This window comes from Dendropsophus ebraccatus, chromosome 7 (assembly GCF_027789765.1).
Source record: "Dendropsophus ebraccatus isolate aDenEbr1 chromosome 7, aDenEbr1.pat, whole genome shotgun sequence".
NCBI classification, from domain to species: Eukaryota; Metazoa; Chordata; class Amphibia; order Anura; family Hylidae; genus Dendropsophus; species Dendropsophus ebraccatus.
This window is the reverse complement of record NC_091460.1, coordinates 56049465-56065088: the sequence shown is the minus strand read 5'-3', so window position 1 is coordinate 56065088 and position 15624 is coordinate 56049465. Positions and strand designations below refer to the sequence as shown.

The window sequence follows — 15624 nt, the reverse complement described above, 5'->3', positions numbered from 1 at the left end:
ATATTTGCAATGTTTCATTTTTTTTAGAACAGTTTTTCCAGGAAGCATAGTTGCCCCCTAAGAATACTTACTATCTCTGTATGTCATAGACTAGAAAATTAATTGGCATTGGAATGATTGGAAACAAAAGTCTATGGTGTGAACCCAGATTTATTCCTAACTCAATATTCCTTGAGATTCACAGTAAAAATATTCCCATAGAAATTTTGGTAAATCTCAGAATCCCCTTTAAATAAAAATTGTATAATAGTTAGCCCCTAACTGTTTGTATGGGGAAACTAGGTAACAAACACCCTGGGATCTTAAGCGCAAATGCAAAGACGTGCATGGAGTTGGAAATGGTTCTCCTCATGGTTCTATGGATTTCTTCTCAGTCTCCATAAATTTACTGATTTACTGCTAAAAGGTTTCCTATGTAACTGGCCATAGAGCATATGTGTGTTTGAGATTAGACTGTCAGACAATGGAATTGGTGACAATGTGTGTACAGCACCAAGAAATATGTTGGCACTATGTAACCCGCAGACCCTAAATGAAAGGGGATTGATCATCATGTCAATGTATCAGCATGATCTTATACTGCAGGATGACCGGAGCAGACTGATACATAGTTTTGCATAGATCTTATTCATTAAAATCTTAGACTCTACCTGTTCTTATGAGTCCAGTGGTCAGTCACACTTATTGATTAGCAGCTATCTCTGTATAAGCATACATATAGAAAAGGCTGTCAGTATGTGATTAGGACCACCCACTTGACTCCTAATGGCATACAGAATCTTTTCCTCTAAAGCTTTATATCAGTGTGCTCAGCTCCTTCTGCTCTATAACCTGCCACTAAAAAGTCAGATATCATTTTTAGTGATAAGTCCTCTTTAAAGGGGTTATCCAGTGCTACAAAACATGGCCACTTCCTTCCATAGACAGCCCCGCTTTTGTCTCCAGCTTGGGCGGGGTTTTGCTGCTCAGTTCTATTAAAGTAAATGGAGCTTAATTGCAAACAGCACCTGACCTGAGTCATATTGTCTCTGAAAGAAAGTGGCCATGTTTTTGTAGCACTGGATAACCCCTTTAATATGACTGTCTATCATACTAGTGCTGAACTGCACATATGACCAACTGTGCAGCAACATAATATTACGTATATATACCCATGTGTAAAATGTACCATAGAAATGTTAACATATTCTGAATAAAACACGGGATGTACTAGATGTACCAGGCAGCCAAGCCATGTAGTGGGCTTAGAAAGTTATGTGGCCACCTCTGAGGGAGACATCCAACTTCCTCAGAAAAAAGTGGAACTAACAGATTTTTTTTTTTTAAATAAAAATGTAAAGTCTTGAAACTGAAAGTATTTTCTTAAAGTGACTCTGTACCCACAATCTGCCCACCCCAAATCACTTGTACCTTCGGATAGCTGCTTTTAATCCAAAATCTGTCCTGAGGTCTGTTCGGCAGTTATTGTCCTAAAAAACTATTTTTAAACTTGCAGCCCTGTGTCAAACTGGTGTGGCCTAGAATGACTATGCATTAGGCTGGCACACCCTCTCTGTCCCTCCTCCCCGCCCTCCTCATTAGGAATGCTCCAGGCAGATTTTCTCTTATTCATCACCTGTGTGAGCCTGGCACATGGGCTGGATCGTTAAGGCACCTGTGCAGTTTTCACTGCAGAGGAATAGGAAAAATCCTGCCAGTGGCATTCCTTATGATGAAGAGGGTGGGGAGGAGGGATGGAGGGGTGGTGCAAAGTTAGGGCACAGATACTCTAGGCCAGTGATTTTCAACCTTTTTTGAGCCGCGGCACACTTTTTATACTTAAAAAATCCCGGGGCACACCACCAACCAAAATGGCACTAAAACAGTACATATTCTACATATAGTTAATAATATAGATTCTAAATGCATTTATACTCACTCAGTGTGAAACCTGGGCCTGTTTTCTTCTCCCCCCTGTGCTTCTCTCCACCATACTTCTCCCCCCCCTGTGCTTCTCTCCTGTGCTTCTCTCCACCATACTTCTCCCCCCTGCTTCTCTCCCCTGTGCTTCTCTCCACCAAACTTCTCTCCCCCCTGCTTCTCTCCACCAAACTTCTCTCCCCCCTGCTTCTCTCCGCTGTTTCTCTCCCCCATCCTCATGTTTCTCTCCCCCCTGCTTCTCTCCGCTGTTTCTCTCCCCCATCCCCATGTTTCTCTCCCCCCTGCTTCTCTCCCCTGTTTCTCCCCCATCCCCAGGTTTCTCTCCCCCATTGCTTTCTCCTGTTTCACAGGGGCACCATAGTTTGGGGAACTTTCCCCGCGGCACACCTGACCATGTGTCGCGGCACACTAGTGTGCCACGGCACACTGGTTGAAAATCACTGCTCTAGGCCACGCCAGTTTGGCACAGGGCTGCAAGTTTAAAAGTTATTTTTTAGGACAATACCTACATCACCTGCCGAACGGACCCCAGGATAGATCTTGGATTAAAAGCAGCTATCTGAAGGTACAAGTGGTTTGGGGGGGACAGATTGTGGGTACAGAGTCGCTTTAAATGGTGCTCTGTGGTCTGGTTACTGTATCATATATCTACTTGTCTGCCCACTGAGAGAAATAATAGAGCATATGACACTGAACAGATGGTCAGACAGGGCCAAGTTATTTGTATAGATTATTCCTGAGCATGCATTCACTACGGCGAGAAAATACTGCTAATCTGTATTCCATCCCGGAACAATAACACCATGAAGAGCTCCAGTTCATCATTTGGTTGAGACACATGGAAATAAGTTTTGTGTGTATATGAGGAAGTGTGGCTGCCGAGATGCTGTTGTATGAGCCTATGATTTATTACATACCCTCCCTGTCCCCCTCCCCACTATTCATGAAGATCCTGATGAGGTTACACATGCATATGCTGCATCTCCACATCCAGCTGCTGGCTTTCGCCTTCCTTGTTACATCCCACTATAACAGAGTCTGCAGCTGCTCAGTGTCCTCTGGAAGGAGATGTTTCTTCCTCCCTTGTAGCCCACTTCTTTCTTAGATCTTGATGTAGTCTTGCTTCATCTGCTCTGCTGCTTTACCAGCTTAAGAAAGCAATTACTTGCCCATTGATATCCTGAACCTCATAGGCAGTGTGTGACAGTGTGGACTGTGTAGCCTCTGGCCGTGCTGCTTTGTGCTCTGGATCTTTTGCATTTTGTTGATTTTTTTCCCTAACTTGCCTTCTCTGCTCTGTTCTTTCATGCTGTCGTGGACACAGGGAGAGGTAACTCGTTTCCTTCCTATTGCATGCTCTATGCTTTTACCTGTGAATATGTGTCTAATGTAAACCTGCTATGAATGATCAATGGTTATCTGTGACATTGCGATCCTTGTTCTTATTAACAATGTTCTGATAAAATCTTTAAACAAAATCTTAATGAATGAATATAATACATGCAATGCTATTGATGTGTGGGCTAGGGGCGATGCTTCAGACCTTTGTCTCTAGGTGAAATTGTTCTAAAATGTTAGCAGTGAATTGCTGTAATTATAGGCCTGCTATATGTCACTTAGGAGTGTAATTACCCACGTTGGCCTCTTTTATATCCCATTAAGATGGTAAGGTCACATACAGATCTAGAAATGCATTTGATCAGCAGTGACATTAAAGCTAAGAGAGTCCACATTTCATTTTATTATCTGGACTGATTGGATATAATGTGGCTCCATTTTTCTTAAGGGCTTATGCACATGGTCTTTAGGGGGCCTCCAACTTTATATAGGAGCACGCACATTTTCTATTGCAGATTTTATTGGAATCAACTTAACAAATAATTGGCACGTGAGAAATTAAGTGGTGTAATATTTCCAGCACAGATTTTGCCACAACTCTTGGGTGAATGAGTGGCAAAATATGTGAAATTCAGAATTTGTTGCAGAATTTTCTACAGATTCACTGCGGGTTTTACACCTGCTGCATCGAAAATTGTGAAATCCTTTATGCTTATTGAAATACTCATGGAAAATATTGTAAATGTCAGTTCTATCAATATTGTAATGAAAATCAGTTCTTCATGCAATGACATCCTGGTGAACTGAAGTCGGGGGGCTTCTGCCTAAACACCAAAGTGAATCTGAACAGGTGGAGCTGCAGTGTGGGATGAGAAGAGCATCGGCTCTTCTTCGGTGTACTCCGAAGAAAATCTTTATTCTATTCAATATTTATTCAAATCAACTGGTTTCTGAAAATTATATAGATTTGTAATTTACTTCTATTTAAAAACTTCAAGTCTTCTGGTACGTATCAACTGCTGTATGTCCTGCAGTAAGTGGTGTTTTCTTTTCAGTCTGACACAGTGCTCTTTGCTGCCACCCCTGTCCAAGACAAGAACTAACCAGAGGAGGAGAGTTTTTCTACAGGGCTTTGCTGCAGCTCCAGACAGTTCCTGACATGAACAGAGGTGGCAGCAGAGAGCACTGTGTCAGACTGAAAACACCACTTCCTGTAGGACATACAGCAGCTGATAAGTACCCGATAGCTTTATAACTTTCTGAAACCAGTTGATTTAAAAGATTTTTTTTGCTGGAGTACCCCTTTAAGGCCAGAACTATACTAATATATTATAGTATAAATATGATACAGGTAAGAATTTTTGCCACCCACAGGTCTGTTGACCCAAATTCACTGCATTGTAGGGATTTCAGTCTGCCATCTGCCTTCATGTAATGTGTTTTGATCTTGTTATGTTCTTGTTTGTTACCCTTGTCGCCTGTATAGCGCTCTGGAATTAATATAATAATTAATAATAATAATAATAATAATAATAATAATAATTTATGATGCTGTAAGTTTAGGTCAGTAGATTTACAGGTCACGACACTCAACCTCAAGGTGCATTTTTTTTAATCCATATTATGGCTATGTTCACACAATGTCTTTTTTGGCCGTATTTGGGCTGTCTTTACAGATGGCCTTCGTTTTGAAGTGATAACTCGGCCATATTATGCATCTTATGCCAGTATTTTCGCTTCAAAGTGATGGCCATCCAAAAAGCCAGCAGAAATACGGCCAGATAAAGACGTTCTGTAAACATAGCCTACTACTTTGGTGTGAAACTGGCCATAGGCTGATGCTTCCCATGTGTTACAATGCAGCTGCACTTGTTGGCTTCTGCGTTTAAAGAAGGTATCAAAAAATGTTTTGTATGGCTGGTGACGATAAGAAAAAAAAAGGCAGCTCCTCAAGGTAACATCGTCTGGTCTCCATTTTATGGCTATGTTCACACAATGTTTTTTCAGCTCCATTTAAAATGACGTCCGTTATTTTGAGTCTAAAATAATGGACGTCATTTAGCTGTCTGGCCTCCTCTTAGTGCAATGACGGCTGTTGGTACATTATTCTAGTTTAGGATTACTAATTGGCCTTTGGGTGTGTCTTAATTGAAAAGTCCATTGAATTTAATTGTAAAAAAAAGGTAAAAGAACGGTGACAAAGGAAAACTGTGTGAATAAATAATAAATAACATCCACTGTTTGCAAAAGACGTCCGAAAATATGATCATGCTCATTATTTTCACGTCCTCGGTAAAAACGTCCGTTATTCAATACATTGTGTCCATAGGACGTCTGTCTTTCCATTGACTTAAAGCGTAACTGTCATTTCAGAGCCATTTTTCTGAAAACATTAAATGTCAACAGTACAAGCGATTTTAAGAAACTCTGTAATAGGTTTTATGTACTAAAAGAGTTTCCTTCTGGACTGAAAAAGCAATCTCCCAGCCTCCCCCCTCACATCAAATGAAGAAGGATTTCTGTCTCCATTATGTGGCTATGGAGAGGGGAGGGGCTGTTAGGAGTGACTGAGCACAGAGCAGTCCTGCACAGCACAACACCCTGCAATCTTCTCTCAGTAAGTTCATAGATAAGCACTGACCTTTCTGACACCTGAATTTAGCATCTTAGGTGCCCAGAGAGTCTACAAACAGCTGACCTTCATGTCACCTCTTCCTGCTCCCTCATCTCCCTCGGCCCCTCCCCCCTTCATAGGCTTACAATGGAGAGAGCAGAGCCCGTCTTCACTGGCTTCTCTGTAATGAAGACGTGTTTGCCTGATAATGCACAGATAAGAAGTCAGGGGGGGAGGCTGGGAAATTGCTTCTTGAGTACAGAAGGAGGCTTTTTTGGCTGATGAAACCTATTACAGAGTTTCTTAAAATCGCTTATACTACTGATTTCTGCAATAAAGAAAAATATGACAGTTACGCTTTAAGTGCATTGCATTGCAGTCAGTTAAATCCCCGCAATAACAGATTTCTTTTTTAATAGCAAAAGTGTCCGCCTTTTCTCTATTTTTGACGTTGTGTGAACATAGCCTATCCCTTAACTTTCTACTTCCAACACTTTTCAGCAGGAAATACCTGCTCAGCCTATCACTGGCTACAGTGGTGCCCTACTGCAGTCAGTGATTGCTGAGACCAGCTCATCACAGAGGTAGGTGGTAACAGTCAGGGAGAACGGATGATGTCATGATGGGAGCAGTGGGGAACCTCAGTTGGAGTATGACTTTTTTCTTTCCATATTGACACCAGCTGCATATAAAAAAAAAACTCTTTAGACACAGGCCTACCTTATGGTACCATTAATGGAATCGTACCAATTTGCAAGCAACCAGATCACCAATGAGAAAGGGACGATAACTTATCAGCTTCATATATTCTGAGGTAAAGGAAGGTATGGTTCTGTAAACATGTCCACTTTGCTTGTACATTGACATATTAGATATCAGAAGTGAGACTAAACATGTATATAGTATGAAAAAGTAATAAACAGATAGTAATAGACACTTGTTCCAAATCCCAGAAGTACTTAAAGAATCCCTGTATAGTAGAGTATTTATCCCTAGCCAGCTAGGTCAGAGTTCAGAATGGGCTTCTTAATGATTTCACCATCTATTACATTACTGGACCTGACAGTCATTGTTCTTTTCTTGCACTGATGGAATCAGAAATACAATTGACCCTGCTTGTCTCTCTTGTTTACTCAGGATCAATACTGATAAAAGTGAGAGCAGATAGCTGCAGCTCTCAGTGAACCATCCCTTTCTGTGATGCCCATGTGTCACAGGGTACGGGTATGGGAGGAAAGGTCAGAGTTGGTAGAGTTTATTTTATGCTGAAGCTGTTACATTTTTATTTGTTCTTCCTATACAGTATAATATACAGTAGATGCTTTATGACCAGCTTCTATGTAGGAGTGTCTATAGGACTACAGCCCTGTTTATGCTGTACAAATGTGATACTTTAATAAAGGGGTTGTCTGGTGAGCAGAAGGCAGTCAAGGTCTTGTGCTTGAATTTCTACCTGTTTTCCACCTGTTCCACCTGTTTGATATTTGCTGGCGAATTCCGCCGTCCGCCCAAAGACTTGACATGTCAATTCTTTGGGCAGACAGCAGAATCCGCCGGTATATATCATTGAGTCTATGGAAAGGACGGAATTTCAAGCAGAATCTGCCTGAAGTCTCCGCGGATGTTCCATAGTGTGCACGTACCCTTGGAATCACAGTTATGCTGTGCCTCTCTGTCACCCTGTGTTCACATCTTCCTGACATGTCAATGCTACAAAGTGCACAAATGTGATTAAAACTAAAAAAATAAATAAAAAAAAAGTACCTGCTTTTTTTCCAGGGGACTGTGCCTCTCCATTTTATAGGCTGTGTATGATATTGTACCTCAGCACTTTTCATTTGACACCTTTTGCATGATACTGTAAATTTATTCTAATTAGAAAAATAATTTCCATTAATTGCCCAGATGTTAGTAGAGATGGTGTGTTCTTCCATCACCTAATTCTGTATAGAAAATTTGACGTTGTATTTTTTTCCTTGATGGCTTTCCTTTGGGTTAAATAATAACATACGAGTATGTTCGGGTTCGTCTGAACCTGAACTCTTCGCATTTGATTACCAGTGCCTGAAAAAGTTGGATGCAGCCCTAAGGCTGCCTAGAAAACAAGGGTACAGCCATAGGCTGTATCCATGTTTTCCAAGACTCCTTAGGGCGGCCCCCATCTTCTTCAGCCACCAGTAATCGAATGCCGAAATTTTGGGTTCAGACGAACCCGAACTTACTCGAATTTCGCTCATCTCTATTAAACAGCTAAATCTGAAAACAGGATACATCATAAATGTCTAACAGATGTGAGTCCCATCTCTGTTACCTGGACTAATCTTAGGATCAAAGCCCCTCCCAGCCTGATACAGTCTGCTTGAAGCAATGAGTTACACTGTTAACACAACTTCCATCAACCATTATGGGAGTTCTGTACAGTAGTGTACATAAGGCAGTCTATTTGGCTGTTTTTATTGCATCTTACCACTTTGGCAGCTGCAAGCAGACTGTAAGCCTCTTGATCTATAGGGACCTGCATCTGTTCAATATAAGATACTGTATACTATTTACACCGCTTAGTAAACCCAAATGCCCTTCCAGCAGGTGTATAAAGCATGGCCCTCTAGCGGTGGATACGGCGGGTATACACCAGGGAGAAAGAAGAGGCGAATGTGCACCTTCCCCCTGGCGTACGCCAATAGCGCAACAATGATAAATCGCCCGCATAGAGTAAAGGGGTGACGGTATCACTTCAATTGATTAGGAGATAAAGATCCCAAAGAGAGGACCCCACTATATGAATTTCAAATCATCTATAAGTGTGAATAAACATGTGTGTTTTATATGTAACCTAGATAATATGACCATAAGAAAAAATATACATAATGTTTATTAATTTGTGTCTGCCTAATATAATAACATTTTTATAAAGATGTGTAACAATGTAGATGTGCTAACCACTCAATCTGTTGCAGATGGGTCATTGTTTCGGAGAACAGTCAGACATTAGTCTGGATGGTTGAGAACTGATCAATGATAAGAACTGATCAATGATCCTTCAGGCCTTTAAGTCTGTAGCATGTCTGCTCTGCTTAGGCTAGGTTCACACTGCGTTTTCAGCATCCGTTTAACGCATCCGTTTTTTTGAAAAAACGCATGAAAAACGGATTGCAAAAAACGGATTCATTTGTGTGCATCCGTTTTTCCATTGACTTCCATTATAAAAAAAAACGGATCCGTTTTTTTTGGCGGACCAAAACGGACCAAAAACGTTGCTGACCCTATTTTTCTGGACGTTAAAAAAAACGGATCCGTTAAACGGATGCTGAAAACGCAGTGTGAACCTAGCCTTATTGACCAGATGACAATTTCAGAAAATGCACAAAGGGCAGCACACATTATATTACTCTAGCCAATAATCCAGCAAAGACTTTAGAATCATTTATATTAGATAAACACAGATGCTGGTTAGGAGCTCTTACAGACCGCTTATATAATAATAATAATAATAATAATAATAATAATAATAATAATAATAATACAATTGTTATCTAAGCATTATAAAGTCATGCTTATATGGTAGAATATATCTCCAAAAATACATAAGACCTGTGATCGCCCAAGACTTCTAATGAATCGCTTGGTAAGAATTATGAGCCATTAACTGCTATCTGAATACAATGGGAGCACAAATTAATTGCCTGAAGTTAGGAAATGATCTGCCTCGCTTTCACGAGATTAATCTCAGGTGTTTAATTGTGGAATGGGATGAATTAACCAACGTGTCCTCGAATGATTCATCTATGAAGCTTAAAAAAAAACCCTTGAAGAGCTCTACCGTTAAAGAGGTTTTATCACAAATCGCATACCTGTACAGTATGTCAAACTATGCCATACAACCTGCACTCATAAAAGGCAATATTATGTCAAAAAATCTAAATGATTGAAAATACACTATCAAAAAATACATTAAAACCCAGTGTGTATTTAGCCACCAAAGGTTTCATGCAGAGAATTTCTTATAGCTGATTATACACTTTAGATAGCTGCCACCCCATAGCGTTGCACACTCATCAGATCCTGCAGGTGTTTTCAGTGGAAAGAGGAGGGCAAGCAGCTGACTCCTCTTTTGGCAGCTTATCTTCCTGAGAACAAACGGATTGGGCTTTGGTACTTGTTTGAGTGCTGCAACCTCTTCAGTGCTTACTTGTGCTTGTCATTCCATTGGCATGCTGTTTGTCGCAGGCCAGTACTACACCAATCTAATATGATTGTACTGATATGGTTCCCTGCAGCAGTGTATAGATCTCCTGTGCAGCTCGCAGAGCATACCAGCCACAGCTGCAAAAGTAGCTGTACAAAGGGCAAAAAGATAACTAGTGATCAGGGTGGGGAGCCACCTGGGACTAGTCGTGGCTCTCTGCCTGTCAGCATGCTCTGCGAGGATGATTGACAGGCGGAAAGACCCGTTAGTGGCCTCTCTGTCTGTCAATCATCCTTGCACTGTGTGCTGATGGACAGAGAACAATGACTAGTCCTAGGCGGCTCCCTGCCCAGATTGCTAGTTGCCACCCCTCTCCTGGCCTCACGTAGTAAACATTTTTTCCCCCTTTGTAAAGCTAGTAAACATTTTTTCCCCCTTTGTAAAGCTAGTAAACATTTTTTCCCCCTTTGTAAAGCTCATTAGATCTATACTGTGCTGCAGGGAACCATCAGCATGATCATGTTGACTGGTTCCCATTACTGGTACTCCGGTGAAAATGTTTTCCTTCAAATTAACTGAGGTCAGAAAGTTATACAGATTTATAATTAACTTCTCTTTTAAAATCCCAAGTCTTCCAGTACTTATCAGCTGCTGTATGTCCTACAGGAAGTAGTATATTTTTTCCAGTATGACACAGTGCTCTCTGCTGACATCTCTGTCCATGTTAGAAACTTTCCAGAGCAGGAAAGGTTTTCTTTGAAGGTTTGCTACTGCTGTGTACAGTTCCTGATATGGATAGAGGTGGCAGCAGCGAGCACTGTGTCATACTGGATATATTACAATATTTCCTGCAGGATATATAGGAGCTGATAGGTACTGGAAGACTGGAGAGTAAATTCAGTTTGTTTGAAAGAAAAAAAAGTTCCCCTTTAAGTTCATTATTTCCACAAAATGCAATTCATAGATTCTATTAACTTTGTAACCTCTGGATCTTCATGCACGGTCCATAAAACTTTCATCTAAAGTATAATGTTTCTACCTATAGAAATTATAATCATCTATAAGTTACTTAAAGAGACTAAGTCTTCTCCCCTGACATGTCTGTTTTAGTAGCTTGTATTTCCCATAAAATAACAATTCTGGAATGTTTTGTCTTTAACCTCTGTGTTGTACTATTTTTCTGTTATTCTTCCTGAATATTTCTCTACAAATTGACAACTGGGTGTTACCATTCTCCTTGACAAAGAGGTGTATCCCTTAACAGGAAAGCACTGTGATTGGATGTCAGAGTATACAAGGACACATGCCCAAATGGAAGAGGAATAACAAAATAATTGTACAATACAGAGTTATAAGAAAAGATGCTCCAGAATTTATATTAATACAATACTAATACTAATACAGATATTAACTAAAACAGACATGTCATATAATAGAATCAAATGAGTAGGTCAATATTATTTTGTCCCAATTGTAGCCTAGTGCAGGGATATCATATGTATTGTACCAAATCTTGGTGGAATTATTTTTTTCTTCTTCTAATGTTACGACTTGTGTTGAACATTGGTTGAAAGTGGCCATTTTTGTTTCATACTTATTCTTTCAATCCAACTCTTTACATTTTTGTTGCTGTTTTTGTAATGCTTCTTTTATTCACTCATAGTACATGTGAAGATATTACTTTCTTTTCATTGTGCAATTTGTCTTTCAATAAGTGTCCCCTGTGCACAAAAATCAGGAGGCTGGATCACATTTCCTTTCAACAGGAAGCTCACATAACTCTTTAATTTTCACATGATTATTGCTTGTAGCTATTCATTTGTCCCTAGATAGTAGAACTGGATATGATTTTCAAGAGGGATCTCCACTATCGCTGAACAGATAGAAGCATAACTCAATTCCATCATTTTAAATAATATATGAGACAGGCTTTTTCATATGAAAACCTGTATTGGGCCTGCTAACTGGAAACTTATTTAAAGAGTTCTCATTTATGAGTGGCATCGAAAATCACCTTTATTCCAGAAACAGTGCCACAGTTGTCCATGGGCTGTCCAAGAGGTTTTGTCATGTTGAATATGCAGTTCAACGCAAACTGCAACAGTATAGTTTGAGGGTATAGTGGTGCTCTTACACAGTGCAGTTTGTGGTGGTTTTAAAGCCAAGAAAACAAACTGCACTTTGTGAGAGCATCCTAATTTGTATTTTCTTCATTAAAATCCTTATTCTGGGTTTAGGAGTCCAGTGGGCTGTCCTACTTACAGCCTCCCCTGTAGAAATGTGCATACACTGTAGAGTAGGACCACCCACAGGGCTTCTATGCATAAAATCAGCAAGGATCTTAATTAATAAATTGCAGCTTATAATAAATATTTTTCCTTCAAAGCGATTGATCTATCTGCTCAGTTCCTCATGATCAGACTGCAGATTTGAAAGCTGTAGAACTTCTTTTCCTATTCCACCCATACTGTATCTGATGGTTCCGTATGGGTCATGTTCAGTCTGTCAGTAAGAGGAACTTGGCAGAATGAACCTTTTTCTATTGATGGCAACATCCAGTATTACAGGTGTTTTATAGTATTCAATAGCCATAATGCAGTCCATGTGGATTCCATATGGGGTTGAAGAAAGGGAAATAACATTAGTATTTCTAAGGACCATTCCTACAATAAAAAATGTCAGCATACCAGTGGATAGGCTTACAATTTATAATATAGAAAGACATATTTCCTTTCAAGTTGCCATTGTTAACTGATTCTATAGCACATTATTAGATTAAACATACGTCCGTGTTTTATACCTATTTTACTGTCGTATTTTGCTTTTATATTACCGTATGTAAACATAGCCTTAGAGTGTTACCATTGTCACTATTGTGCCTCAAAAGAGCTGAAGTGCAGCGGTTCCTAGCCAATCCATTAGAATTGATGTGATGAACCAGTTGCTACTGGGAATGTGTGCATTGATCTATTAATTGAGTGTTCCTGATAGCCAGGCAGATGAATATTCATGTCTTCTGGAAGCTCAAAACTTTACCCTAATATGCTTTCAGTACTGCTGGTTAACCATTATCCTTCCTTGTCTTCTGTGACACTTTCCTATACTGTACAGCTCACTATTTGGGTTTCTTGTATTGCTTTTCTTGGAGTGTACACTGTTTATGAGCACAATGATCCGTTCCTTGAATTTCAATGAGCAAACCCGATTTCCAATTAAGCTGCATGTGGAGATTTATTACACCTAGGTTCTCCCCATTTACAATGCATTGCAGCATATTTTATTTGTCTCCTTGGTGGAAAATATACAATTACATTTTGGAATGACTTATTCCCATTATATGTGCATAATACCAGCTCTTTGCATCTCCATAAGTAGGTCTCCTTGGTCCTTATCACTATTTCATTACCAGTCTCTGCAAGTCTTCAAGGGGTTCTTAGAATATGACTCTTTCTTGCACCAGCTGTCAACATATGCATTTTTTTACCCTGTTCTGATGCTTATAAAGTTTTTAGTTTACCTATACTTTTATACTGTATATGTCATTGTAAGAAGGTAACATGTGTACTGCACATATTTATAGTTATTTCCCTTCTTGTAGGGATTTTGCATATGTTGCCAGAGACAAGGATACAAGAATTTTAAAATGCCACGTGTTCCGATGTGACACACCAGCAAAAGCCATTGCAACCAGCCTTCACGAAATCTGTTCTAAGGTACGTATATATTAGCATACGATATGGCATTGGCATTTTTACAATGAGCCCTCGCTTCATAAAGAGTCCTCGCTTCATAAAACCTTCTTTCCACTGTCCTGATGATTATAAGGCAATGTGCATAAAAATAATGTGAGAGCACAGATTGGTCAGATTATATAATTATCAATGGTGATGATTTATTCTTGACAGATTATGGCAGAAAGGAAAAATGCCAAAGCTACGGCTTGCAGCTCATCACAGGAAAGACCACATGCCAGCCTTGATGTCCCACTGCAAGGTATGCAATGCTGGATGAACTCTATGCTGTGTCATTTCCTATGGTTAATTCTCCTAATCTTGGCTTCAGCCTGAGGCTAATGTATATCTGAGACTAATAATAGAGGAAGGCTGAAATACCCACAACTGTTCAGAACAGTGATCTTCATTATGAGATTGTTACAACTGAAAAGGTCAGATCATAATGAGAATTACTACGGGTAAGTGTTCAGAATGGTTGGTTGGATAGTTTGCCATACAGATCGCCCCACTGTGAACACTATGACTGATGTATGTAAAGTGTGAGTTGTATAAATGTATATGCAGTTCAATGATGGGCTCCTATCTCCAATGGCTCCATAATGGCATTAGCTGATGTTGTTATAATTCTTTATATAGAGATCTGATTATGGGGAAATCACCCAGTGTACTTTCTTTCACTCTCTTTAATGCCAGATTCAGGAGAATTGTTGCATATTCTCTGTACTTTTCAGTAGTCCCAGAATACCATGCTCCTGTTCTTGAAAGTCCGTATTCACTTCTTTTAGGAAGTGCTGCTTAGCCAAAGAAGGATAGGTAATTTTTGCTATGCTGAGCATCTTCCTAGAACAGAAGGAGGGTGGCATGGGTAAAAAGAGTAGTGTTCTGTGGCCTGCATTCCTACAACCATCTTATTAGAGGGAGTCCTTGTATTCCCAGCTTTCTCTTACATGGTCGGTGGTTGTACTGTAGGGGTACTGTGGCTAGTGTTGTAGTAGGAGTACAGAAATACTGATGTGGAGGAATAATGGTTTATGAAAAATTGCATATATTTTTTCCTGTTTCCTGTGTACAAATGTTGTAAGGTATGTAGGATTCTTAGACGAAATCCAAAAAGGTATTCCAATAAATCTGGCTCTTGGAGCAACCATGTTTAAGTGCAGGAAACACTAAACTATATAAGTATACCAGATAAATTGTGCTGATATTTCCATTGTCGCTGCCATGTTCTGCTATTAAATTTGTTCCTGGCATTACCAGATTGATTCTAATAATATTACCCGAGTTTCATTTATAATGTGATTCCCCAATATATTAGTTCATATGACCCTAAAGCAGGCCATACCTTTTGGATTGTTGTGGGCTGAACACTAGTTTAGCTGACCGCTATCTCTTTTGATCTCCTAATACACATGTATACTTGGTTTGGTGGGACATGCATGTATTCTGAATGGGAAGAGAAGTTGCTTCCAGACCCCTTTTGCAGCTGCTCATCCAACCAACGTATAAAAGTATCCACTATGTTGCAATCCAACATGGCTGCCCCCAACATCTGCCATCAGGAGAGACAGGAGGCCTCCATACACAAACAGTTGGCCGATCCTGCTGAAATTTGCAGATACGGGTGATGTTAGTCTAATGTGTATGGGCAGCTTAAATTACTTCTATTATTTATTTTATGTAAATAAATTGGGGTAATTATCCTGTAAGAATGTGAACAGTGCTGATATAAAAATACTTGACTCAAGTACTTAAGTCAGTGTGTCTATTCTGAGCTGAATCTTGTACTGTGGCGGACAGTTTACTCTTCACAAATGATATTCAGCGGTGTATAA

The 15624-nt window shown here is 39.8% G+C and overlaps 1 protein-coding gene across 7 annotated transcripts in view; it reads left to right on the top strand.

The window, feature by feature from the left end:
• The window catches only part of APBB2 (amyloid beta precursor protein binding family B member 2), a 237417-nt gene that overhangs the window by 210652 nt on the left and 11141 nt on the right, over nucleotides 1-15624 (top strand). For all 7 annotated transcript variants that reach the window (XM_069977565.1, XM_069977564.1, XM_069977563.1 and 4 more), the window contains 2 exons: nucleotides 13657-13771; nucleotides 13964-14051. In XM_069977565.1, coding sequence (XP_069833666.1) covers nucleotides 13657-13771; nucleotides 13964-14051 — 203 coding nt within the window. The remainder of the gene's footprint in view (nucleotides 1-13656; nucleotides 13772-13963; nucleotides 14052-15624) is intronic.